Source organism: Solanum lycopersicum, chromosome 3 (genome assembly GCF_036512215.1).
Source record: "Solanum lycopersicum chromosome 3, SLM_r2.1".
Taxonomy (NCBI): domain Eukaryota; kingdom Viridiplantae; phylum Streptophyta; class Magnoliopsida; order Solanales; family Solanaceae; genus Solanum; species Solanum lycopersicum.
In genome coordinates this window covers 59288571-59309629 of record NC_090802.1, presented here as the reverse complement: position 1 = coordinate 59309629, position 21059 = coordinate 59288571, and the positions used below count along the sequence as shown (strand labels likewise).

The 21059-nt window shown below is 29.0% G+C and overlaps 2 protein-coding genes across 2 annotated transcripts; both read right to left on the bottom strand.

The window, feature by feature from the left end:
• Nucleotides 1-3669: 3669 nt before the first annotated feature.
• On the bottom strand, nt 3670-5765 carry LOC101249256 (cytochrome P450 71A4-like). Its single transcript, XM_010320728.4, has 2 exons — nt 4830-5765; nt 3670-4450 (listed from the first exon to the last, which is right to left on the bottom strand). The coding sequence occupies exons 1-2, from the start codon at nt 5715-5717 to the stop codon at nt 3848-3850; spliced, it is 1491 nt and encodes a 496-aa protein (XP_010319030.1). The 5' UTR covers nt 5718-5765; the 3' UTR covers nt 3670-3847.
• Nucleotides 5766-12344: 6579 nt separating this feature from the next.
• LOC101260713 (cytochrome P450 71A4-like) lies at nt 12345-15583 on the bottom strand. The gene is made up of 2 exons (XM_004236499.5): nt 14490-15583; nt 12345-13181 (listed from the first exon to the last, which is right to left on the bottom strand). The coding sequence occupies exons 1-2, from the start codon at nt 15375-15377 to the stop codon at nt 12579-12581; spliced, it is 1491 nt and encodes a 496-aa protein (XP_004236547.2). The 5' UTR covers nt 15378-15583; the 3' UTR covers nt 12345-12578.
• Nucleotides 15584-21059: the final 5476 nt, after the last annotated feature.

Genomic DNA, 21059 nt, shown 5'->3' with positions numbered 1-21059 from the left:
TTTTAATTTTTAACTTTTCGAAGTTCACATATATTGATTTCTTAAAAAATTTCATATTTAATCTAAATATTTTTCATAGTTTCTCTTTTATAAAATTATGTGATTACAAAAAATTCTTTTTTATTAAAGTAATTATTAATATTAATATGTAATTTTATTTTAATCGTTTTCATAACCACGCGAAGAAGCGTGACTAAGTACACTAGTTATCTCATATGGGTAAACTAATATGGATATCCATCCATATTACCCATAATGAATCGAATATCCAACTCATTTAAAAATGGGTAAAAAACGAGTAATACATATAATACCCATTTAAAATGGATAGTTAAATCGATAAAATGAGTAAAGACAAACAAAAAAAGTAATAAAGGGTTGGATAACAAGAATTTTTATTTTTTATTTTTAAAAAAATCTATAAAAAACATGAAACCTTTTTTTACATTTAATTTGAGATATGGATGGTAAGGCTAGGTTGGGGGCCGGGGGTGGGGATGGGGTACTGGTAGGGGGTAAGAGGGTGGGGGAGGGGCTAGTAGGGGGTAAGGGGTAGGGGATTCTAGGGGGTGGGGTGATAATTTTTTTTAAACAAAAAATTTAAAAAATATTTATGAAAAAATTAAAAAAATTGTTAATTTTTTTTGGGATGCGGTGTTGAGGGGGTGTGGGTGGGGGGCTGGGGGTGTGGTAATTTTTTAAAAATATTTAATGAATTTATATTTTAAAAATTTAATGAATTTTTTTTTAAAAAAATTAATGATTTTTTTTTTGAATGGGGTGGGGGCTGGTAGGGGGAGTGGTGTGGGGTTTGCGGGTAGGGGCCAGGGGTGGTAATTTTTTTTAAAAAAAATAATTAAATTTTGTTAATTTTTTTCGGGAGGGTGGGGTGGGTGGGTGGGATGGGTGGAACTTATTTTTTTAATTTTTGTTTACATTTTCTTGGGAGTGATAGTGGGAGGGGGAGGGGGCTGGTATGGGTAGAGTTAATTGATAAAAATAAATAAAATTTTTAAAGCATTTAACAAGATCTCTAATATAATATGAGTAACATGGTTATCCATATTATTCATTGGGTAAACTCGTTTTACCTATTTAAAATATGAGTCAAGTTGGATAATTTTTCCATTTTTATTTAATGTATTTTTCGATCGACTCATATTCGACTCAACTCGCTCGTTTGTCACTATTAATCATAATTATTAATTTTGATCTTTTAACATTTAATTATAGATTACTTCACAAAATGTTTCTTAACTTAGATTTTTAACTTAAAAGCCACTTAATTATTAATATTTTTCGCAAAAAGACATTCAACTATAGGTGTTTTACTTTCAAACATACAATAACTCATTACAGTTTCTACAACCTTCTGCACACCACCAAACAAAAGTTCGGCCGCCAAATCTAGAGAAACAATGACGCTTCGGTCAGGTAAAAAGAAGAAGAAATTAACTTAAGTTTAATTATTGTATTTTATTGTCTTGGATAATAGAAGTTATATTGGTTGTTTGAGTTAGAATTAATGGGAAGTTATTGGGTAATAAATAATTAGTATGTAGTTTTTGGATTGGAAAAAAAAAAAGAGGAAAAAGAGTCAAGTTTTGGAGGTATTCACCACGTGATAGGTTCTCACGGGAAATAACGGTATATTAATAATATCTCATATGATTACTTAATGATCTTTATCATAGTTATTTGATTTTGATCTTTAACATTTAATTATAGACAATTTTTATAAAAAGTCTCTTAACTTAAATTTTTAGTTTAAAAAGCACTCAATTGTGAACAGTTTTCACAAAACGTTATTTAACTTAGATATTTTACTTTTAAAGTAACTTAGTCTATTTAATTATTTTTTTAATAAAATTTGTTGATATGGAATTTTTCTTAAAATTTAATTTTAAAAAACAATAAACATCATTTAAATGACTGATCCATGTATACCGATCATAACTAATCCGTTTTTATTTTTAATTTTTTTGTTATAAATAAAAACTACATGTCAACATCTTTTTTTTTGAAAAAAAATGATTAAATAGGTTTAAGTAACTTTGTAAGTAAATAAAATATCTATAGTTTGAATGATTTATTGAGATATTATTTCTAATTACATACAAGGACAGAGATATTAAATAGCTGAATAGAGATATTTTGTACGTAGATCGAATATTATTAGAATTCTCTCGCTCCCCCACTATCTGTTTGTTGTAAAGGAAAATGAAAATAACAAGCTTCTTTAGCAATCACTTATATCCCAACTAAACCCGACAAAACTTTACTTCGACATGATTTATTGATACAAAATAATATTTTATAACTTTATAAAATAATTTTTCAAAGTTGAGTAACCTTTTGAGATAGTACCTTGACTTAATAAACCCCCTGAAACTTAAAAAGATTTTTAATTTAGATACTCGAATTAAAAAATATTTTAATTGAACACCGTAAAACTTAATAAAGTGTTTCAATATGATACTAGTAATTCAAATATCAGAAAAAATATTGTGCGCGCTTTTATCTATTTATTAAATATTCCCTCCATTTCATTTTATCTATTACATTTTTACTTTATATTTGCGTTAAGAAATATATAACTTTACGTTTTTATTCTTATTTAATGATTTCTTTAGTCAACTTTATAATAAATGATGAATACATTTTCAAGATTAATGTACACTATCAAGGGTATAATAGACAAAACATGATAATTTATGCATAAATTTTATAAAATGACAAATATTGTGATATAACTATTTATATAAATGAATGACTTATAAAAATGAGATGACCAGAATAGTTAAGTTAATCATATAAAATTCATTTCGCTCGGTAGGCCATAAAACTCAAGCATAATTCCACTTGACGTTGATGCGTCAAACCAAAAGAGATGACATGAAGAACAAAACAAAAGGAAAGGTATTTTTTTTATATAGACATTTGTATTATCAGTATGCATTTGCCATATGCGCTCTTTCATTTCAGTAATATTGTCTCACATTTTAATTTTCTCATTTTAATATAATTTACTATGCTCAAGCAATATTTTTTAATATTTCCATTCTGATTTTTTTTTTTCATTTACGCGTGCAAAATGTAGTGTTGTGTTTGGCTATAATTGAGAATATGATTATGCGCGTCTTTTGTACTTGATGTGGATAATCGTATTATACTAAAAATAAAAATCAAGAAAGTTTAAAAAATTAAATTACAGAAACAATTCTTTAAAATTTTTATGGACTATAACACAACACCCTTTGTAAAAATAGAAAATTTGAAGAGTTATTAAATGCACTAATTTCAATAATGTGGATAATGAACCATATTAATGCTTCTAACTTCTTGGTGAAAAATAAAAATACAGATCTGAGACATTTTATTTCTCCTCATTCTCTTTCTTCCATTTAATTCCTACCTAAAGTTTTAAGTTTTTCAATATAAGTAATTGTTTATTTAAAGACTAATCTGTACAAAAAAAAAACATACATAAATCTTCCTTTTTGATTAGTAGAAATATATCTACAACAAATTTTGATTATTCCAACAAAATTCTACCTCTATGGCTCTGTAATATTAATTGAACACTTCAAAATACAAGGCTAGTTTTGCAATCAGTTACTATATCCTAAGTTCCTAAACCTGGGAAAGCTTTAGTTGGATAGTTAAAAATATCAAACGACAAGATGATTTATTAGTGTATGCATGAAATAACACATATTTTAGTTCTTTAAGTGTAGAATAGCTTGATGTTATAGGCATACAAGAACATGTAAAAAAAAAAAAAAAAAAGAAATCTTGCAAACAACAACATACCAACACTTATTTCATATCGTAAAATTATTAACGACTAGCTAGACGATGGAGTAGCCACCGCAAACAAAGGTAATTTCCTACGAACACTGAGCCCATTGCATTCAGTCATGTCCAAATCTTCCTCTTTCGGTAATGCAAAATTGAACTTGTGCACAAGCCTTGCTAATGCTAGCTCATTTATGATAATAGCAAAAGTAATTCCAGGGCAGCCTCTTCTGCCAGCTCCAAAAGGAATCAACTCAAAGTTTTGTCCTTTGACATCAATATCACTATTCAAGAACCTCTCTGGCCGGTACTCGTCTGGATCATCCCACAACAATGGGTCTCTGCCCATTGCCCAAGCATTAATAAGGCCTTGAGTTTTAGCAGGTATGTCATAGTCTAATAATTTTACGTCTTCCCTTGATTCACGAGGAAGTAGAAGTGGATTCGGTGGATGAAGCCTGAGGGACTCTTTGATCACTGCTTTAAGATAGTGCATATTTCTTAAGTCATCCTCTGTTATCTCTGTTTTCCCTTGCCCTAATTCTCGCACTTCATCCTCTAACTTTTTCACAACTCTTGGATGCATCAAAAGCTCTGTCATTGTCCACTCAAGAGATGTATACACTGATTCTGTGCCACCAACAAACGCATCCTACGCATTATAAAGAAACACAAAGAATAATATGAAAATAACATATGGATGTACTGTTGAGGATATTGAAACAAAGGACTTTCATTGAATATCATGTTGATTGCGGATTAACTGATGTATATCCTATACATGGAGAAATAACCATGTCTAGTAGAATTGATAGGACTATTGTCAATTTTGCCTAGTTTACGTAGAAATATCAAGAAGAATAACTTCACAAAATTCACTCAAATTTAGAAAGAGGTTCACACACAAGTAATAACGTCTCACAAATTCTCCCCCTAACAAAACTGTTGAAGCCCTTAGGACGGATCTTCTTCATACACAGATGGTTAAAAGAAAATTAAAACAAGAAATGCTCCAAGGAGGGAAAATTTACCAAAAGGAGAGCTTTCAATGTATCTCTTTGAAGAGTATAACCAGTCTCCTTTCCATTCTGAATTTCCAGCAAAATGCCCACGAAATCTATAGCCTCACCCACACTGCACCCTCCTTTCTTGTTCCTAATCACGCGTTCTTCAATCACGCTCTCTAGAAATGCATCCAAATCTTTAGCTACTTTCTTCACTCTGCAGTCCATACCATTGATTTTATTGAGCCATTTAAGCCATGGAATATAATCCCCAATGTTAAAAGTACCTGTTAGTACAAGAAGTTGTTCTAATAGAGCCTTAACAGCTATTCCACTTTCCCCTTCATTGTATGTCCTTCCTGTGGTCACTCTACTGATTATATTATTAGTCATACAACTTAAAACATCTCTCAAGTCTATCACTGAATCACATTGTTGCCTAATTTTATCAATCATGTTTGATATTTCTTCTTCTCTAACACGACGATAAGATTGGACTCTTGTGTTGTTGAGAAGGTGAAACATGAAGATGCTTTTAATTTGTCTCCAGTCTTCACCGTAGGAAGTAAAGGCCACGTCTTTAGAGCCATAAAAGAGTTTATCAGTGATGCTAGATTTAGGTCTATTTGACCAAACGAGATCGTGAGTTTTCATGATATCACGAGCAGCATTGACGGAGGAAGCAACAATCACTGGCTTACTGCCAAATTGAAGTAGCATGAGTGGACCATATTTATTGGACAGTTGATGGAGAGAACGATGAGGAAGGGATCCAAGTTGATGTAGATTGCCTATGATCGGAAGCTTTGTTGGAGATGGTGGTAATAACCTTTTTTGTGTGTTTGAAGGGCTAAAGAAGAGCTGATGAAGAAAGTAAATGGAGGCAAGCAGAGGAACAAGAAGAAAATACTCCATTTTTATTTTACAAATTAACAAGTATTGAGTACAAATCAACAATATTTGGACTCAATATATACTTCTCTTTTTTTTTTCAATATATACTTCTCTTCTTGTTTTTTTTGGTTGGGTCGGTCAAACGCTAGTTTGAACTTTTTTTTAAATTAGTGTTACGTAAGTCGAAAAGAGATAGAAAATTATTTATAAAATAAAATTCAGGAGCATAATACGATTTTAGTATAGTATAAATGCGTCTCTGAAATTTCGGGTATAGATTGAGAAAGTACTTGTGCATTTTTCCTTTTAAATGTATAGTTAAATCCAATTATTTTGTAATATAATACTAACAATTTCTGTTAATAAGTTTTTATGAAAAATTACTCTCTTTCTTTATTAGTAGCATTTATTTAAGAGTTTAACTACTATCCATCGACGGTGGACAAAAAATTACACGGGCATATTATTTTTGAAAATATTTAATTTTTTTAATTAATATATTTTAATATTATTAATATTAAAATAAAAATAATAACAGAGTGTTATATGGTAACTTGAATTATAAATTAATTGTACAAATTTAATTAGGATTCTTATTTGTCTTACCAAAAATAAAAAATACATAATGTCCGTGTAATTTTTTTGTCCACCGTTGATGGATAGCAGTTAAACTCTTTATTTAAAATAACTTTTCCTTATTAATAACATGATAAAATTACTCCCTTTTCTTATTAATCACATGATATAATTACTCCATATATATATATATATATAAATAAAAGAAAGAGAGTATCTTTTATATTAATTTACCACATTTATTTTATGCGTTTTCATTGTTATTATTAATTTAGATCCTTGCATTCTGTCACAAGAATTTGGTTTGGTATTTTAAATTCATAACAATTAATAATCTTATTAATCTAAGATTATTTTTGCCTGTGCCTTATAATTATTAATTGTTGATTAGGTATGCCAAATTAAGCTGCCTTTATTTTGTAAGGAAAGAAAATCTATTATCTCTTTTAATTCAATAATTTTGTTTTATTGGAAAACATTATAACTACAATTTAAATTTATTTATATATGGAGTTCTTTTTTAACTTAGCTTTATGAATCACTTTAGAACTAGGATTCCCTTAACCAATTAAGGAATGTTACTTGCGTATATGTCTCTCTTAATTTAGGTTTAAGATCGATCGATGTTCCAAACATGCCATAGGGGAGGGGTGATATTATGTTTAGGCTTAGATTTTTTTTTTCACTTATAAATATGTGATGATAGGATCACATTGGGAATGTCATTAATTTTCTTTTCAATATTTTAAATATTTAGTTAAATGATTGTACAATTTTGTCAAATGTTTAAAATTTTGAATCAAAGTACTTAAGAATTTATCATCTCCAAATAAAGTTTTTTAGGACAAAAACCAACGATTTATATCGCAAAAAATGGCTGATATTTTACTAAGTTAAAAGCAATCTCAGTTAAGTTATATAACAAAGACATTGACTTTTTTTGCATAACTATAAATAGTTACTAATTGACTAACTACAAAATTTACTATCAATACTATAGATTATGTCTACTCAACATGATTAGTCAAACTAAATTTATATGATAATTTAATTCCTAAATGAGATATGATTTTTTGTGAGTGTTTTTGTGTAGAATAATAAATTTTCACCATGGTTCATGTAACCTTATTATTTTTCTTGTCCTGTTTAATCACCTTATCGTTACTAGTAACTATCGATATAAACCGGTCAAAAAATAATAATTTAATATTAACATGAGTTATAAACAACTGTAGCAATATTATTTCAGTTCCATAGGTTATTTTTTTAAAAAAAAATTAGGTATAAACAGTTTGAAAAAAAATTAATGAGAATTCTTAATTTGTGTTTTATATCTTTTGTTATTTTTTATTATGTTTGCTTAGTTTATGAAAATCTATTTTGTTTGCAATATCTTTATTGAAACTTGTGTAGTATTAGTTCTTTCTCATCTTCGGTTCAACTCTCCTAGTTCTTGATAGCATTAGGATTTCTTTAGCTAATTAAGGAATTTTCCATACGCATGTCTCTTTATTTTGGTTTTGAATGAAAACTTCATTGGTTTTGAATGAAAATTTCATAACAATATAAGTTAATGAATTTTTAGAAAAAATATTTATAGTTGAATAATTTTGAGATTATAAAAAAAAAAAGTTAAATAATTTTGTGTGAGAACAATTCTTAGTTGAATAACTTTGATTTTATAAAAGAAAGTTAAAAGTACTTTATAAGAACTTTAAATTGACTGACTTAGAATCTAAAGGTTACAAAAGAAAGTTAAGTGATTTCATAAGATAATAAATGTTAATTGAGTGAACTTGAGAAAAGTTATTAGATAAACCTTTAGTGATAGTTTATATATAAGATAATAAATGTTAATCAGGTGAACTTGAGAAAAGTTATTAGATAAACCTTTAGTGATAGTTTAAATTTAACAAGTCCAAAATTTACCTCATTACTCACTCTGCCACTTATTTCTTGTCTTTTTCTGCTTTTTTTCCTTCGAACGGAATGGACAACAAATTTGTTCCATCGAGTGAAAATAGCTATTTCCACAAAATTTTACCTCTATGGCTATGTAATATTAATCCCACACGTCAATTATATCAGACTTTGTCCAGGGAAAAAACCCCACTGTCAAAGCAAAATATCAGGTTTCTTTTTCCTCTTCTTTTATGTACGAAAAAGAGTTAAAATTGCTTTTGAATTATGTAAAATAGATCACTTGTACCTTTTGTTTTATTTTGGAATTAAAAATGCCCTTGTTGTTATCTTAAGAGACCACATATACCCTCAAGAGTTAACACCCCATAATTTTATTGACTTGGCAAGCCACGTGGGACTAATCCTTCCACATAAGCATTGCCAACAAGGATTCAGTACAAAAGAACTAGACCTTTAGTGACGATAATAGTCGCTACAAAAACCCAAAAAATCGTCACTAAAAGTTTTTAACATTAAATTTTAATTTGGTGTTTTTTTCTTTTTTCTTTTTTAAAAAAACGAAAATGATATCGATTAAGTAGGATTTTGAAGACACTGTTTTATGTTTATATTATATGAAAATGTATAAAGTGTACAATGATGCATTATATAGTAGGAGATGTGAATCGAAGTAAGTTTCATGATTTTTCGTAATAATATTGAGTGTTTTTAATATTAATATTGCAAGTTATTTATTTTAGAAAATTAGGTTGCAATCAAAAATTAATTATCATACTTTTGTGTTGAAAAAATAGGTTTTACTATTAGTCGTCACTAAAAATCACTCATAACCTTTAGTGGCAATATTTTGAGATTTTGTGGCAACTTTGTTGCCACTAAAGATCAAGTTCTTTTGTAGTCAATCTTAGTAGGCAACGCTTAGGTGGAGGGATTAGTCCTATGTGGCATTCCACGTCACTAAAAAAAATTGGGGTGTTAACTCTTGAGAGGATTTGTGGTCTCTTAGAATAACAGAAGGGGTATTTTTAATCCCAAAATGTAATGGGGGATATAAGTGGTCTATTTCGCATAATTCAGGGGCAATTTTGACCCTCTTCCCTTTTATTTATAAACTCAAAAGTCAATTAAATTTAGAAGTTTTTTCTAATCTTTATTTATACTGAAACATAACTAACAACATCTTGACGAGAGGGGCTCAGGGGTGACTCGACAGTATAAAAAAAAAACATGTGTCTTAGCCCTCCAAATTTAAGGGGCTTCATTTTGGAGGCCTCATTTTTTTTAACAATAGGTTATAGATTATTATTTTTTAACAAATATTGAATATTATTTGTAGAAAAAGTAAACATCTCATGAAAAATGAAGGGATTATTAGAAGTAATTTGATATATTTTGAGTACTATATCTTCTGAAAAATAATTTAAAATAAGAATAGTTATATCATGAGCCTATGAGGTGAAAACTAGAAGAAATAAATTATATAAAAGTTATTAACAATGATTTTTGCTTTAGGCCACTAATATGCTTGAGTCGCTCCTGGAGGGAGTTGCTCGAATGATAAACACCCCTCACTTTCAATCCAAAGATTGCGAGTTTAAGTCACCAAAAGAGTCTGAGGGGTAGGAGCTCCCAATGAAGGGGTTTAAAAAAAATCTAACATCTTATTTATAATAGTAAGAAACCAAATTAAAGTACAACTAGAAAATATGTTCTTATATGAACAAAGATAAACAAATCCTAACTAAACATTAATTAAATAATACCAAAAATAACAAATTTTACACATTTTAGGATTCATACTTATTTTAATACTCTCCCGTGACTTAAAAGTCGTGTACTCTTGCCTTTTTCTTTTTGTCATAATTGTTGTGTTGGAAAACACTTTTGTTCAATCTTCAATTTCATTCTTGTCGTTGTTGTTGTATTACAAAACTTCACTTTAATCTTCAATTGACAATTATGGAGTATTTCTCTTAAATTCTCATTTACTTTTTCTGGGTTGTGTTGGAGTATCTTCTCTCTAATTTCCAAGTAGAAATTAAGGAGTATTGAATGAAAATCAAGAATATTTGGACGCAATTATCTCTTATAAAATGTGTAGTCATAGTTTGATCATGTTATCTTTTTTGTCGTGCCATTTATAGAATTGTCGCTCATGTATAATGAATATCTTGTCAAAATATTTGGGCTTATTACACCCCCTTAAGCTTAGAAGATATTTAATGAAAAGATTACTTGAATAAATCTCTTTTAAAAAATAATTATTTATTTTAAATATATTTTTTGAATTATCATCATTTATAACAATATATAATAATATCATATATTTTATTGGATTTCTCTTTCTCTTTTGCCTCTTTTCCCTTTTTTTTCTCTCGCCTTTTTAATTTTTGTATCTTTTTCTCGCTCTTTCTCTTTCTTTTTTTATATTGTTGTTTTCCCTTGTTTTTTTTCTTCTTTTTGTTGCACATTTCCCCCTCTCTTGCTTTGTTTGCCCTTTTCTCTCTTTATTTTCTTTCATAATATAGTCAATTATTTGTGGATTAAATATTTTTTATCAATAATTAATTAATTAGATATAAATATGGAGTTGTTTTTACAAATTATAAGCTTGTGAGTCAATTTTTGAATTTGAAAAAAATCTAAATCATGCTTTTTGGAGAATTTGAAATAGCATATCCGCTGATAATTTTATATTGGGATATAAAATCGGATATGGAAACACCTACTAATAAGTTAGCTATAAAGGATTAACACTCTCATTTTCATACTATTGTAATTCAAAAACATTATTGGGCAAATTTGTCGTTGAAGTGAAAATAGTTATTTCAACAGAACTCTACCTTTATGGTTCTGCAATAGTAATTCAAACACTTGAATTGTTGAAGAAAAACATGAAAAAGGCAATGCTTCTTTTGCAATTAGTTATTCAAACTCTAATCCTCGCACTTCATCCTCTAATTTTTTCACAACTCTTGGATGCCTCAAAAGCTCTGTCATTGCCCACTCCATACGTTGATTCTGTGCCAGCAACAAACACATCCTATGCATTATAAAGAAACACAAAGAACGAAATTTAGTACTTTTACAAAAATAAATAAATAATAATTTTCGTTGGTTGCGTTATGCTAAACTTGTTCCTATATATGATACTTTTTCTTTGTATTTGTAATTTTGTTTTAAGAATATATTTGATTGAATAGTGTATTTTTTGCTTTAGAAAATGAGACAAATACAATCATAAAAATAGTGTATAAGACATACAAAACAATTAATGCCTACAAGATATTCTCATTTCAAATTATTAATAATTACATTTTAAATTTTAAATATTTGTAAAGAATCATTCTTACATGTGCTTATCGATAAACTCTATAGTTTTTAGACAATTTTCATCAAGATTATCATGAGATCCAAATTCCAAGTAAAAAAAATGATACACCAAAATGCTTACGAAGTTGCAAGATGTTTTATCCTTTGACCAAATATTACTTCTATTAATTTTTTAACAAAAAAATGTACAATATGTTTTAACAAATTTTTAATTGTAAGAATACTAATATAAACATTTTGACTCTCCATTAAATTAAAATCTGACTTATTTAATTAAATATTAATATTTTATTTATATAATTACATAATTTAAATACCAATCATTGCACTTTAAATCTTAGTTATTTCCTTCTAATAAGTTTTTTATTTATAAATTTGAATTACTTAATTGCATTCTATTTAATGAGAAGGAGAATTTCATGTTTTACTAATTAATGTCAAACATTTTATCTTCTTGAAATGTATAAATATTAATTTAATTTCAACATTTTTATGAGACAAAAAAGACATTTTAAGAAAGTTAATCATAAAATAGTGTGCCTCCATTTTTGTTTTTGCTATTTTATTTTATCTTTTAAAACAAATATATAATTTCTATATCAAAATTATAATAAAGGCAGGACTAAATGTAAAAATAAATTCTTCAAGTTAACTATCCATTACAAACATCTTTTTAAAAGTTAAATTGTTTATCATTTTGTTCATCGTTATAAAGTAAACGTGCAACGCACATGCCTATATACTAGTTATTCTTAAGAACGTAAAGTATTCACTATTCATGGGGCAACTTGGAAAGTTGGCGTCTACATATATCTGTTATCTGTGCAATGGAATCAATAATTTGATTAAGTTGTAGGTGTTATTGATTTGATACAAGGCTTCTTTTGCAATCAATTATAAACGTGACACATCTTTTAGTCCTTACGTGTAGAATAGCTTGATGTTTTTGTCATACAAGAATATGTCAAAAAGAAGAAATTTTGCAAACAACAACATAACAGGTATGTGCAGAACACCCAAAAAGGAAGCAGATTGTGAAATTATTAACGACTAGCTAGACGATGGAGTAGCCACCGCAAACAAAGGTGATTTCCTACAAACAGTGAGCCCATTGCATTCAGTCATGTCCAATTCTTCTTCATTTGGTAATGCAAAATCGAACTTGTGCACAATCCTTGCTAATGCCAGCTCAATTACCACAATAGCAAATGCAGTTCCTGGGCAGCCCCTTCTCCCTGCTCCAAATGGAATCAACTCAAAGTTTAGCCCTTTCACATCAATATCACTATTCAAGAACCTCTCTGGTCGGTACTCCTCTGGATCGTCCCACAATAATGGGTCTCTGCCGATTGCCCAAGCATTAATAATGACTTGAGTTTTTGCAGGTATGTGAAAATCTAATAATTTTACGTCTTCCATTGATTCTCGAGGAATTAGTAGTGGAGCCGGTGGATGAAGCCTCAGACTCTCTTTGATCACTGCTTTTAGATACTGCACATTTCTTAAGTCGTCCTCTGTTATCTCTGTTATCCCTTGGCCTAATTCTCGAACTTCCTCCTCTAATTTTTTCATAACTCTTGGATGCCTCAAAAGCTCTGTCATTATCCACTCCAAAGCTGAATACGTTGATTGTGTTGCAGCAACAAACGCATCCTGCGCATTATAAAGAAACAGAAGAACAAAGTTTACAAGTTTTAAAAATAATAACATGAAAATTAACAAAATATATATATATATATACTAGTTCTGCAAACATGCTTTGCACAGTTGACCTCTGTTAGATATAAAATTGCTCAACATTGTCTAACGTACTCCTATGTCTTTTTGTGCATATAAAATAAATTTTTTTAGTATTTACTTTCTCCCTAAAACTTAAATATGAACAATTTTTTGGTGAATGATGAGCAACTTGTAAGGCTAGAACTAAGCCCCAAGACTGAAATTTCTTGGGACATAAATACTCCAACAATAATTAAAAATAAAAAAAATGAATGAAGAACACAAACCAATAAGAAAAATAGTGATCAATAAAAAAATATTACTAGAACTATTAGATTATGTGTTTCTCCAACAACCATGATAATAAACAATGAACGAAGGCACAAATCAATAAGAAAAATAGTGACCAATAAAACAATACTCCTTATAGAAGAACTATTAGATGATGAAAACAAAGTGTAGTGGATTAGTATTTTTTATCAAATTTATAAATTGAGAAATTAAGTACACGAAAGGTTTGTGCATGAATGTGTTTAATAGTAGAAGCTAAAAAGTTTTAACAATCAAATTCATTAAGAAATGGAAAATGATAAGTTGTAACATCTAATCATGTATTTGGTCTAGTTTAATTGCCATTATTGATTTAGTTTTAAAATTTAGTAAGATTTTTTAATTTAAAAAATTGACGAAGGGCATTTTCGTAATCTAACTTTAAGCTTAACATCTTCTCACTTATAATAATATATGATATACATATATACTATAAATGTTATAGACAAAATATTTTGATTGACCAAGTTTTAAACTATTCCATACTACATATATGGACTAGTCAGAATATATAATTACAAATGGAGCTGATATTTGTGGATTACATACCGTCCAAGAAAGAAGTAGGTTATGGAGCAAACTTAGAAATTTATATATAGACTATAATACAACATTGATTGAATATCATGTTGATTGTGGATTAACTGAACTAGAGCCTATACATGGACAAATAACCATGTGTACAGTAGAATTGAGAGAACTATTGTCAATTATGCCTCGATTACACAGAAATATCAAGAAGAATAACCTCACTAAATTAAGTTAGAATGAAAAGAGGTTCACATAAGTGATAACGTAACACTTGTGTCCCCTAACAGTCACAGAACTCATAGAATGATGTTATCTTCCGGTGCAAGACAGATACGTAAAAGAAAATTAAAACAAGACACACACCAAGGAGGGAAAATTTACCAAAAGGAGAGCTTTCAATGAATCTCTTTGAAGATGAAAACCAGTCTCCTTTCCATCCTGAATTTCCAGCAAAACACCCAAGAAATCTTTAGCTTCACCCGCACTGCATTCTACTTTCTTGTTCCTAATCACGCGTTCTTCAATCAGGCTCTCTATGAATGCATCCAAATCTTTAGCTACTTTCTTCACTCTGCTGTCCAGACCATTGATTTTATTGAGCCATTTAAGCCATGGAATATAATCACCAATGTTAAAAGTACCTATAAGTATAAGAAGTTCTTCTATGAGAGACTTAACAGCAATTCCACATTCCCCTTCATTGTATGTCCTTCCTATGTTCACTCTGCTGATTATGTTATTAGTAAGACAACTAAAAACGTCTCTCAAATCTATCACTGAACCACACTTTTGCCTAATGTTATCAATCATGTTTGATATTTCTTCTTCTCTCACACGACGATAAGATTGGACTCTTTTGTTGCTGAGAAGGTGAAGTACGGTAATGCTTCTAATTTGTCTCCAGTATTCACCATACGGACTAAAGGCCACATCTTTAGAGCCATAAAAGAGTACATCAGTCATGCTAGATTTAGGTCTACCTGACCAAATGAGATCGTTGGTTTTCATGATATCGCGAGCAGCATCAACAGAGGAAGCAACAATCACTGGCTTACTGCCAAATTGAAGTAGCATGACTGGACCATATTTTTTGGATAGTTTATGGAGAGAACGATGAGGAAGCGATCCAAGTTGATGGAGATTGCCTATGATCGGAAGCTTTGTTGGAGAGGGTGGTGATAACCTCTGTTGGGTGTTTGAAGGGCTAAAGAACCACTGATGAAGAAAGTAAGTTAAGAGAAGCAGAGGAACAAGAAGAAAATACTCCATTTTTGTTTTACAAATTATGAACCAACCTTAAGACTAACTAGTTTAAGTAGCTTTGGGAGAGAATTAACTTAAACCACAGTTAAGATAAATCAAATCTTGGTAGCTAAAATATTAATGTAATACCTGTCAAATGTCTAAATGGCATAATACATACAGATTCAAGGTGTGCACAAATAGACAGTAAAACTTGTATAAGTTGAACAAATAGACAACATTACATAACATCCTACATACTCTTCCGTTTAAAAAAAAATGACCCTGCGTGGTGTTCTATGTCTTGGCTAATTGGTTTCAAATGCCCAGCAAAAGCTTTGATGGCCGGCGTGCATGCGGGTTCAATTCCCTGTGATTGCACTTTTTATTTTACCTAATTTATTAATGCAATATTATCAATTATTACTACACCTAATTTATTAATACAATATTATCAATTATATACACCTAATTTATTAATATAATATATTATCAATTAAAGTAATATTTAATATTAAATTAGAGACCAAGGCTACAACTTCAAAATTTAAGGAAAACATATAACTTTTTGTTTTACCTAATTTATTAATACAATATTATCAATTATTATTACACCTAATTTATTAATATAATATATAATCAATTAAATTAATATTCAATATTAAATTAGAGACCAAGGCTGTAACTTAAAAATTTAAGGAAAACATATAATTTTAGTAGTCAATTGATCTTTTAATCTATTTGACTTTCGTTTTTTTTTTCTTTTCATTGAAATTTTAAGTGATTATTTAATTTAAAAGTTAATTGGTAAATCCTATTTTTTTTTTTATAAAACTACTAAAAATGAAAAAGGTTCCATATAGAATTTTTTTTATATGAAAACTCGTTCTATTCTACTATTAATTTTTCATGTCTCGTTGTTAGTCCTAAAGATTCGTGAAATTTTGAAGCATAAAGTGATTTCATTCTAAATGAATTTTCTCTTTTTTCAAAGCTTATTAGTACTATGTAGTTTAATTTTAAAATTTTGGTATATTTTTTTGTTTAAAATAAATTATCTTGAAAGTAACACAGTTTAATTTTTTTAAAATTATGTATTAAATTAATTTTATTTATCTATGCAATTCTTGGACTCCCTTCGTAAAAATTTTGGCTACATCACTGCATTGGTGGTTGACTTACCCAAAGTTTATTTGTTCAATAATGAAAGTTTTAGATCTTTAACATAAATTAGCATATCCTAGTATGAACAAAAGAGGCCAGATATATTCTTGGTGGCTCCAGTTTTATCAATTATTAAAATTTTGCTCACTTGTTAACAATTCCATGCAGTAATCACGTTTATTAAACAAAGAAATGAAGTATATTTTATTTCAATAGTCCTTAACGCTCATGTGATTTTTTCAAGATATCAACAGGGTATGTGAGGATGACTTGGACAAAATGCATTATTTAAAAGCTGTAATTAAGGAAACATTGCGATTACATCCTCCAATTCCTCTGTTAGTTCCACGAGAAGGAATTTCTTTTTATAGCAGCTTTATCTCGTACTCTATTTTTTATTTAGATTTATTTTTTAAATTATTAATATATAAAATTATGTAATGATAAAAAATAATATTATCTATTTAAATATTGTATTTATCAAAGTAATATAGTATAATATAATAATATAACACAATACAATTTAATACGATATATTTTGAAGCAATAGGTAACAAATATTCTAACAAAATGTAAAAACCAAGTAGAATTTTATGTCATTTTTACGAGAGATTTTTATTTTACATAAAATAGATTTGAAAAAGATAATTTCTTCTATTTAATTAAGTGGACTTAAGAAATTTAAGAAAGAATGCGTGATTTGCTTCTAAATTGATGTATCGATATATATATTTGAAAATATTTATATACACATAATTAGATGTATCGATACTAGGGGCGGATCCACGTTGGGTCTAGGGTATTCACTCGAACACCTTCGATAAAAAAATACACAATATATATAAGGTAAATTTTCTGTATTTTTATAGATGCATATATTTTGAACCCTCTCAATGAGAAATAAAAATAGATGGCTCAATGGTAAGACCCCTGAATGTTAAGTCACACGCTCTAGGTTTGAACCTCTGCAACAACATTTATTTATTTTCCATTATAGTTTATGTTTTTATTTTTTGAACCTCCTGAACGAAAATTTTGGGTCCGCCACTGATCGATACATGTATTATATATATAGGGAAATGCACAAGTACCCCTAGACTATGGCCGAAATCCTAAAGACACATCGTAACTAAACTAAGGTCATATTACCCCCCTGAACTTGTTTTTTTTTTTTTGTAATTTTGTGTACTTTTTTGGCTTATGTGACATCCAAATATCTCTCACGCGCCTCAATTGTGTAGGGTCACAGAGTGTGCCACGTAAGACAAAATGTACACAAAATTTAAAAAAAAAGTTCAGAAGATAATATGACCTTAGTTTAGTTAAAATATGTCTCTAAATTTCAATCATAATCTAGGGGACACTTGTGCATTTTCCCATATATATTTCCCAACTAATCAAAGAATATATATGTTGACAATTCAAGCACAAAAAATCTGACATTGTATAGAGATAACAGCAAAAACTAATTAAATAATAGGATATATATCTTAAAAAGATTTGTTTAAAGGGGACTTTCGCATATCGCCAGTCAAAAATAATTTAATTACGTTCTATAATTATAATTTAGTAATTATGATTTGTAACTACTTGTTATAAGGAGAAGAGTGACGAGTAAGATTGGGAGAGGGAGGAGAGAGACGAGCTATAGAGGTAAATGTATATCGATTAACTGGTATACTTTGTATATCTGGCGAGCGAGATTAAGAAAGGGAAGAGAGAGGCGAGCGGATTGGGAGATGGAGGAGAAAGGCAAGCGAGAGGGCAACAAAATGTATAATTCACATCTCATTTGTATAATTCACATGTTTTTGTATAATTGAGTAATACAAAGTCTGAAATTATACAAGTATGATAAAACTCAAAATAACGAATTGATACAAACATAAACATATGAACTTTAAACAATTATACAAATTGTATGATGCATATTACATTATTTAAATTAAATTATACAAAATTTGAAGATGTACATGTTTATACAAACTTAAAAAGTTACACCAAAAAAGATTGAAGGTATATATGGTGATAAAACTGAAAAATCAAAGGAAATGATCGTCATATACAAGTACAAATCATCGTATACAAATACAAATCAAACAAAAATTGTTAGTTGTGAATTATGCAAATATGGTGAATTATATAAACGTGACTAATTATACAAACTCAAAATCAACCCATAGAATTAATTATTAATGTTAGTCATGAGTGATAATTATAGAAAACTATAGTTAAGTAGTATAAGTTTGCTTAACGACATAAAATCTTGGGAAACTTACATAAATATACAATATTAAGAAAATATTTATCATTTATAGCAATAATAATTTTTTTTCATAAATATACAAATTTAATTCACTTTATCATAAATATACAAATTTAATTTATATTACAGAAAACAGTTTATAAAAGATATATAATACAAGTTTAATACATATATATTGCATGCATATTCACTTTTAATATATATTGCAAATTTATCATAGTATTGTTATTTGTTACTATAAATGATAATAAATTAAAATTATTGTTAATCACAATTAAATGATATAAAATATTTGGTTATAAAATATTAGAGAGAAGTAACTTAACCACGGTTAAAATAAATCAAATCTTGGTCGTTAAAATATTAATAAAATACCTATCGAAAATCTAAATGCACGACCAGACGTAATGGAGAGAACACTGCTGGAGCGAGTAATAGTTATGTGTTTGATTAGTCAATTTGAAAATCTTTTTGCAAATATTAGAACTGTAGTTTGTTGATTGGCCAATATTTCAAAAGTCTAAGTGGAAAAACCTACATTTTTAGCTTTTGAAAAAATGTATTTTGTTTCTATAATAAAGAAGTGATCTATGTCACTAATTTTCTTCAAGAAAGTGGTCGATATCATTTTAAAATTTGTTAATGAAACTTGTCGAAATCATAAAATCTTTTCTCTAGATATTTTGAAGTTTTTTTACGAATATTTTAATCTCTGAAACAGTAAAAAAATGAGTGATATGTTTGATGGTAATCACGACATATAATATATACAGTTATACAATCTGACTTGCGTTTTAGATTGGGGATTCTCCAGAAGTTGGTATCTTAGGGTGAAATTAGACAATTTTGTCCAGATTAGGGGAAATCTTTAATGGAAGGGTATATTTGATAATACGGAAAAAGGTTAAAAATACCCTCAACGTATTTCAAATGGTTTAAAAATGCCCTCCTTCCACCTTTTGGTTTAAAAACGCCCTCAACGTTTTTTTAAGGTTTAAAATTGCCCCTTTTTAACAGCCTGCTGACATGGAAAAAATGACATGGATTTTCTTTAAACATTTCAAAATTTATGACCCACTGGTCTAAAAACAAATTTCTAAGTGCAAATCCAATTGTGGCAATCCCTGCACGGTTGAAATGATCTTGGCCAAATTGAAAAACTTGCAGGTGTAACCCAAGGTAGTACTCTGAATTCTTTTTTGGATTACTCAAGGAAACTAAATCTACAGGCACCTGATTTTGGCTAAAAGAAGATAGCATAGACTTCTGAAGTGACTCATAAATGCTTGTGTTTGTCAAGTCAGAAAAGGAATGTGCTCTGAAGAATAAGTCGCCTGTGTACGGATAAGCACATTTACAGGTAGGGCTAAGAATTTGATCAAAGCTGCATTGTGTTTTAAGGCAATTATCTTGTGGAGTTGAATATCCAAAGTTCGTCTGGGAATTGCCACATTAGTCTTCTGATCCTTCTTCATAACAAACTGGATTATGCATAAGTCTGCCAAGTGAACAAGTAGAAAACTGGGATTCTTAAACGACTAAATTGTATTCAGAAGAATCAAATGTCCTAACATGAATGATCCAGCATTTCTTTCTCATTTCTAAACTGGAAGGAGGGCATTTTTGAACCATTTGGAATACGTTGAGGGCATTTTTAACCCTTCTCCGTTGATAATATCAATTAGTGTAAGCGTATATTTGATCAAGTAAATAACGGAGGATAAAGAGTGTGTTTGGTACGAAGGAAAATGTTTTTTCAATTTTTCCATGTTTGGTTGGGACAAAAGTTTTGGAAAATATTTTCCAAATCAACACATTTTCCTCAAAATTAAGGAAAATAACTTCCCTTCAAAAATTAAGGAAAACATTTTCCATAACTCTCCTCCAATTTCAAATTACATTTTTTTTTTTGGAAAAACATCAATTTTAAAAAAATATTTTCAATTTCAAAATTTTTATTTTTTCACCTGATCCTTGACCTTCCCCCACCGGCCAGCCCCCCCCAATCCCTCTCCAAAAAATTAATTTTGCTTTTTAAAAATATTTTCAACTTCAAATTTTTATTTTTAAACTCCTACCCCCTCCCCCGGCCAGCCCCCACCCACCCCAGCCTCCCAAAAAATTAATTTTGTTTTTTAAAAATACTATCAACTTCAAAATTTTATTTTTTTACTCCTACCCCCTCCCCTCCCACTCCCCACCCCACCCCACCCCACCCCAAAAAAATAATAATTTTGATTTTAAAAATATTTTCAATGTCATAAATTATTTTTTACTCT

What these genes read in the sequence shown, in the direction of transcription:
- LOC101249256 (XM_010320728.4), bottom strand. Translation starts at nt 5,717, where the DNA reads ATGGAGTATTTTCTTCTTGTTCCTCTGCTTGCCTCCATTTACTTTCTT. An exon ending in CATTGAAAGCTCTCCTTTTG is followed by an intron (nt 4,451 to 4,829) that starts GTAAATTTTCCC and finishes TATAATGCGTAG; the next exon opens with GATGCGTTTGTTGGTGGCAC.
- LOC101260713 (XM_004236499.5), bottom strand. Translation starts at nt 15,377, where the DNA reads ATGGAGTATTTTCTTCTTGTTCCTCTGCTTCTCTTAACTTACTTTCTT. An exon ending in CATTGAAAGCTCTCCTTTTG is followed by an intron (nt 13,182 to 14,489) that starts GTAAATTTTCCC and finishes TATAATGCGCAG; the next exon opens with GATGCGTTTGTTGCTGCAAC.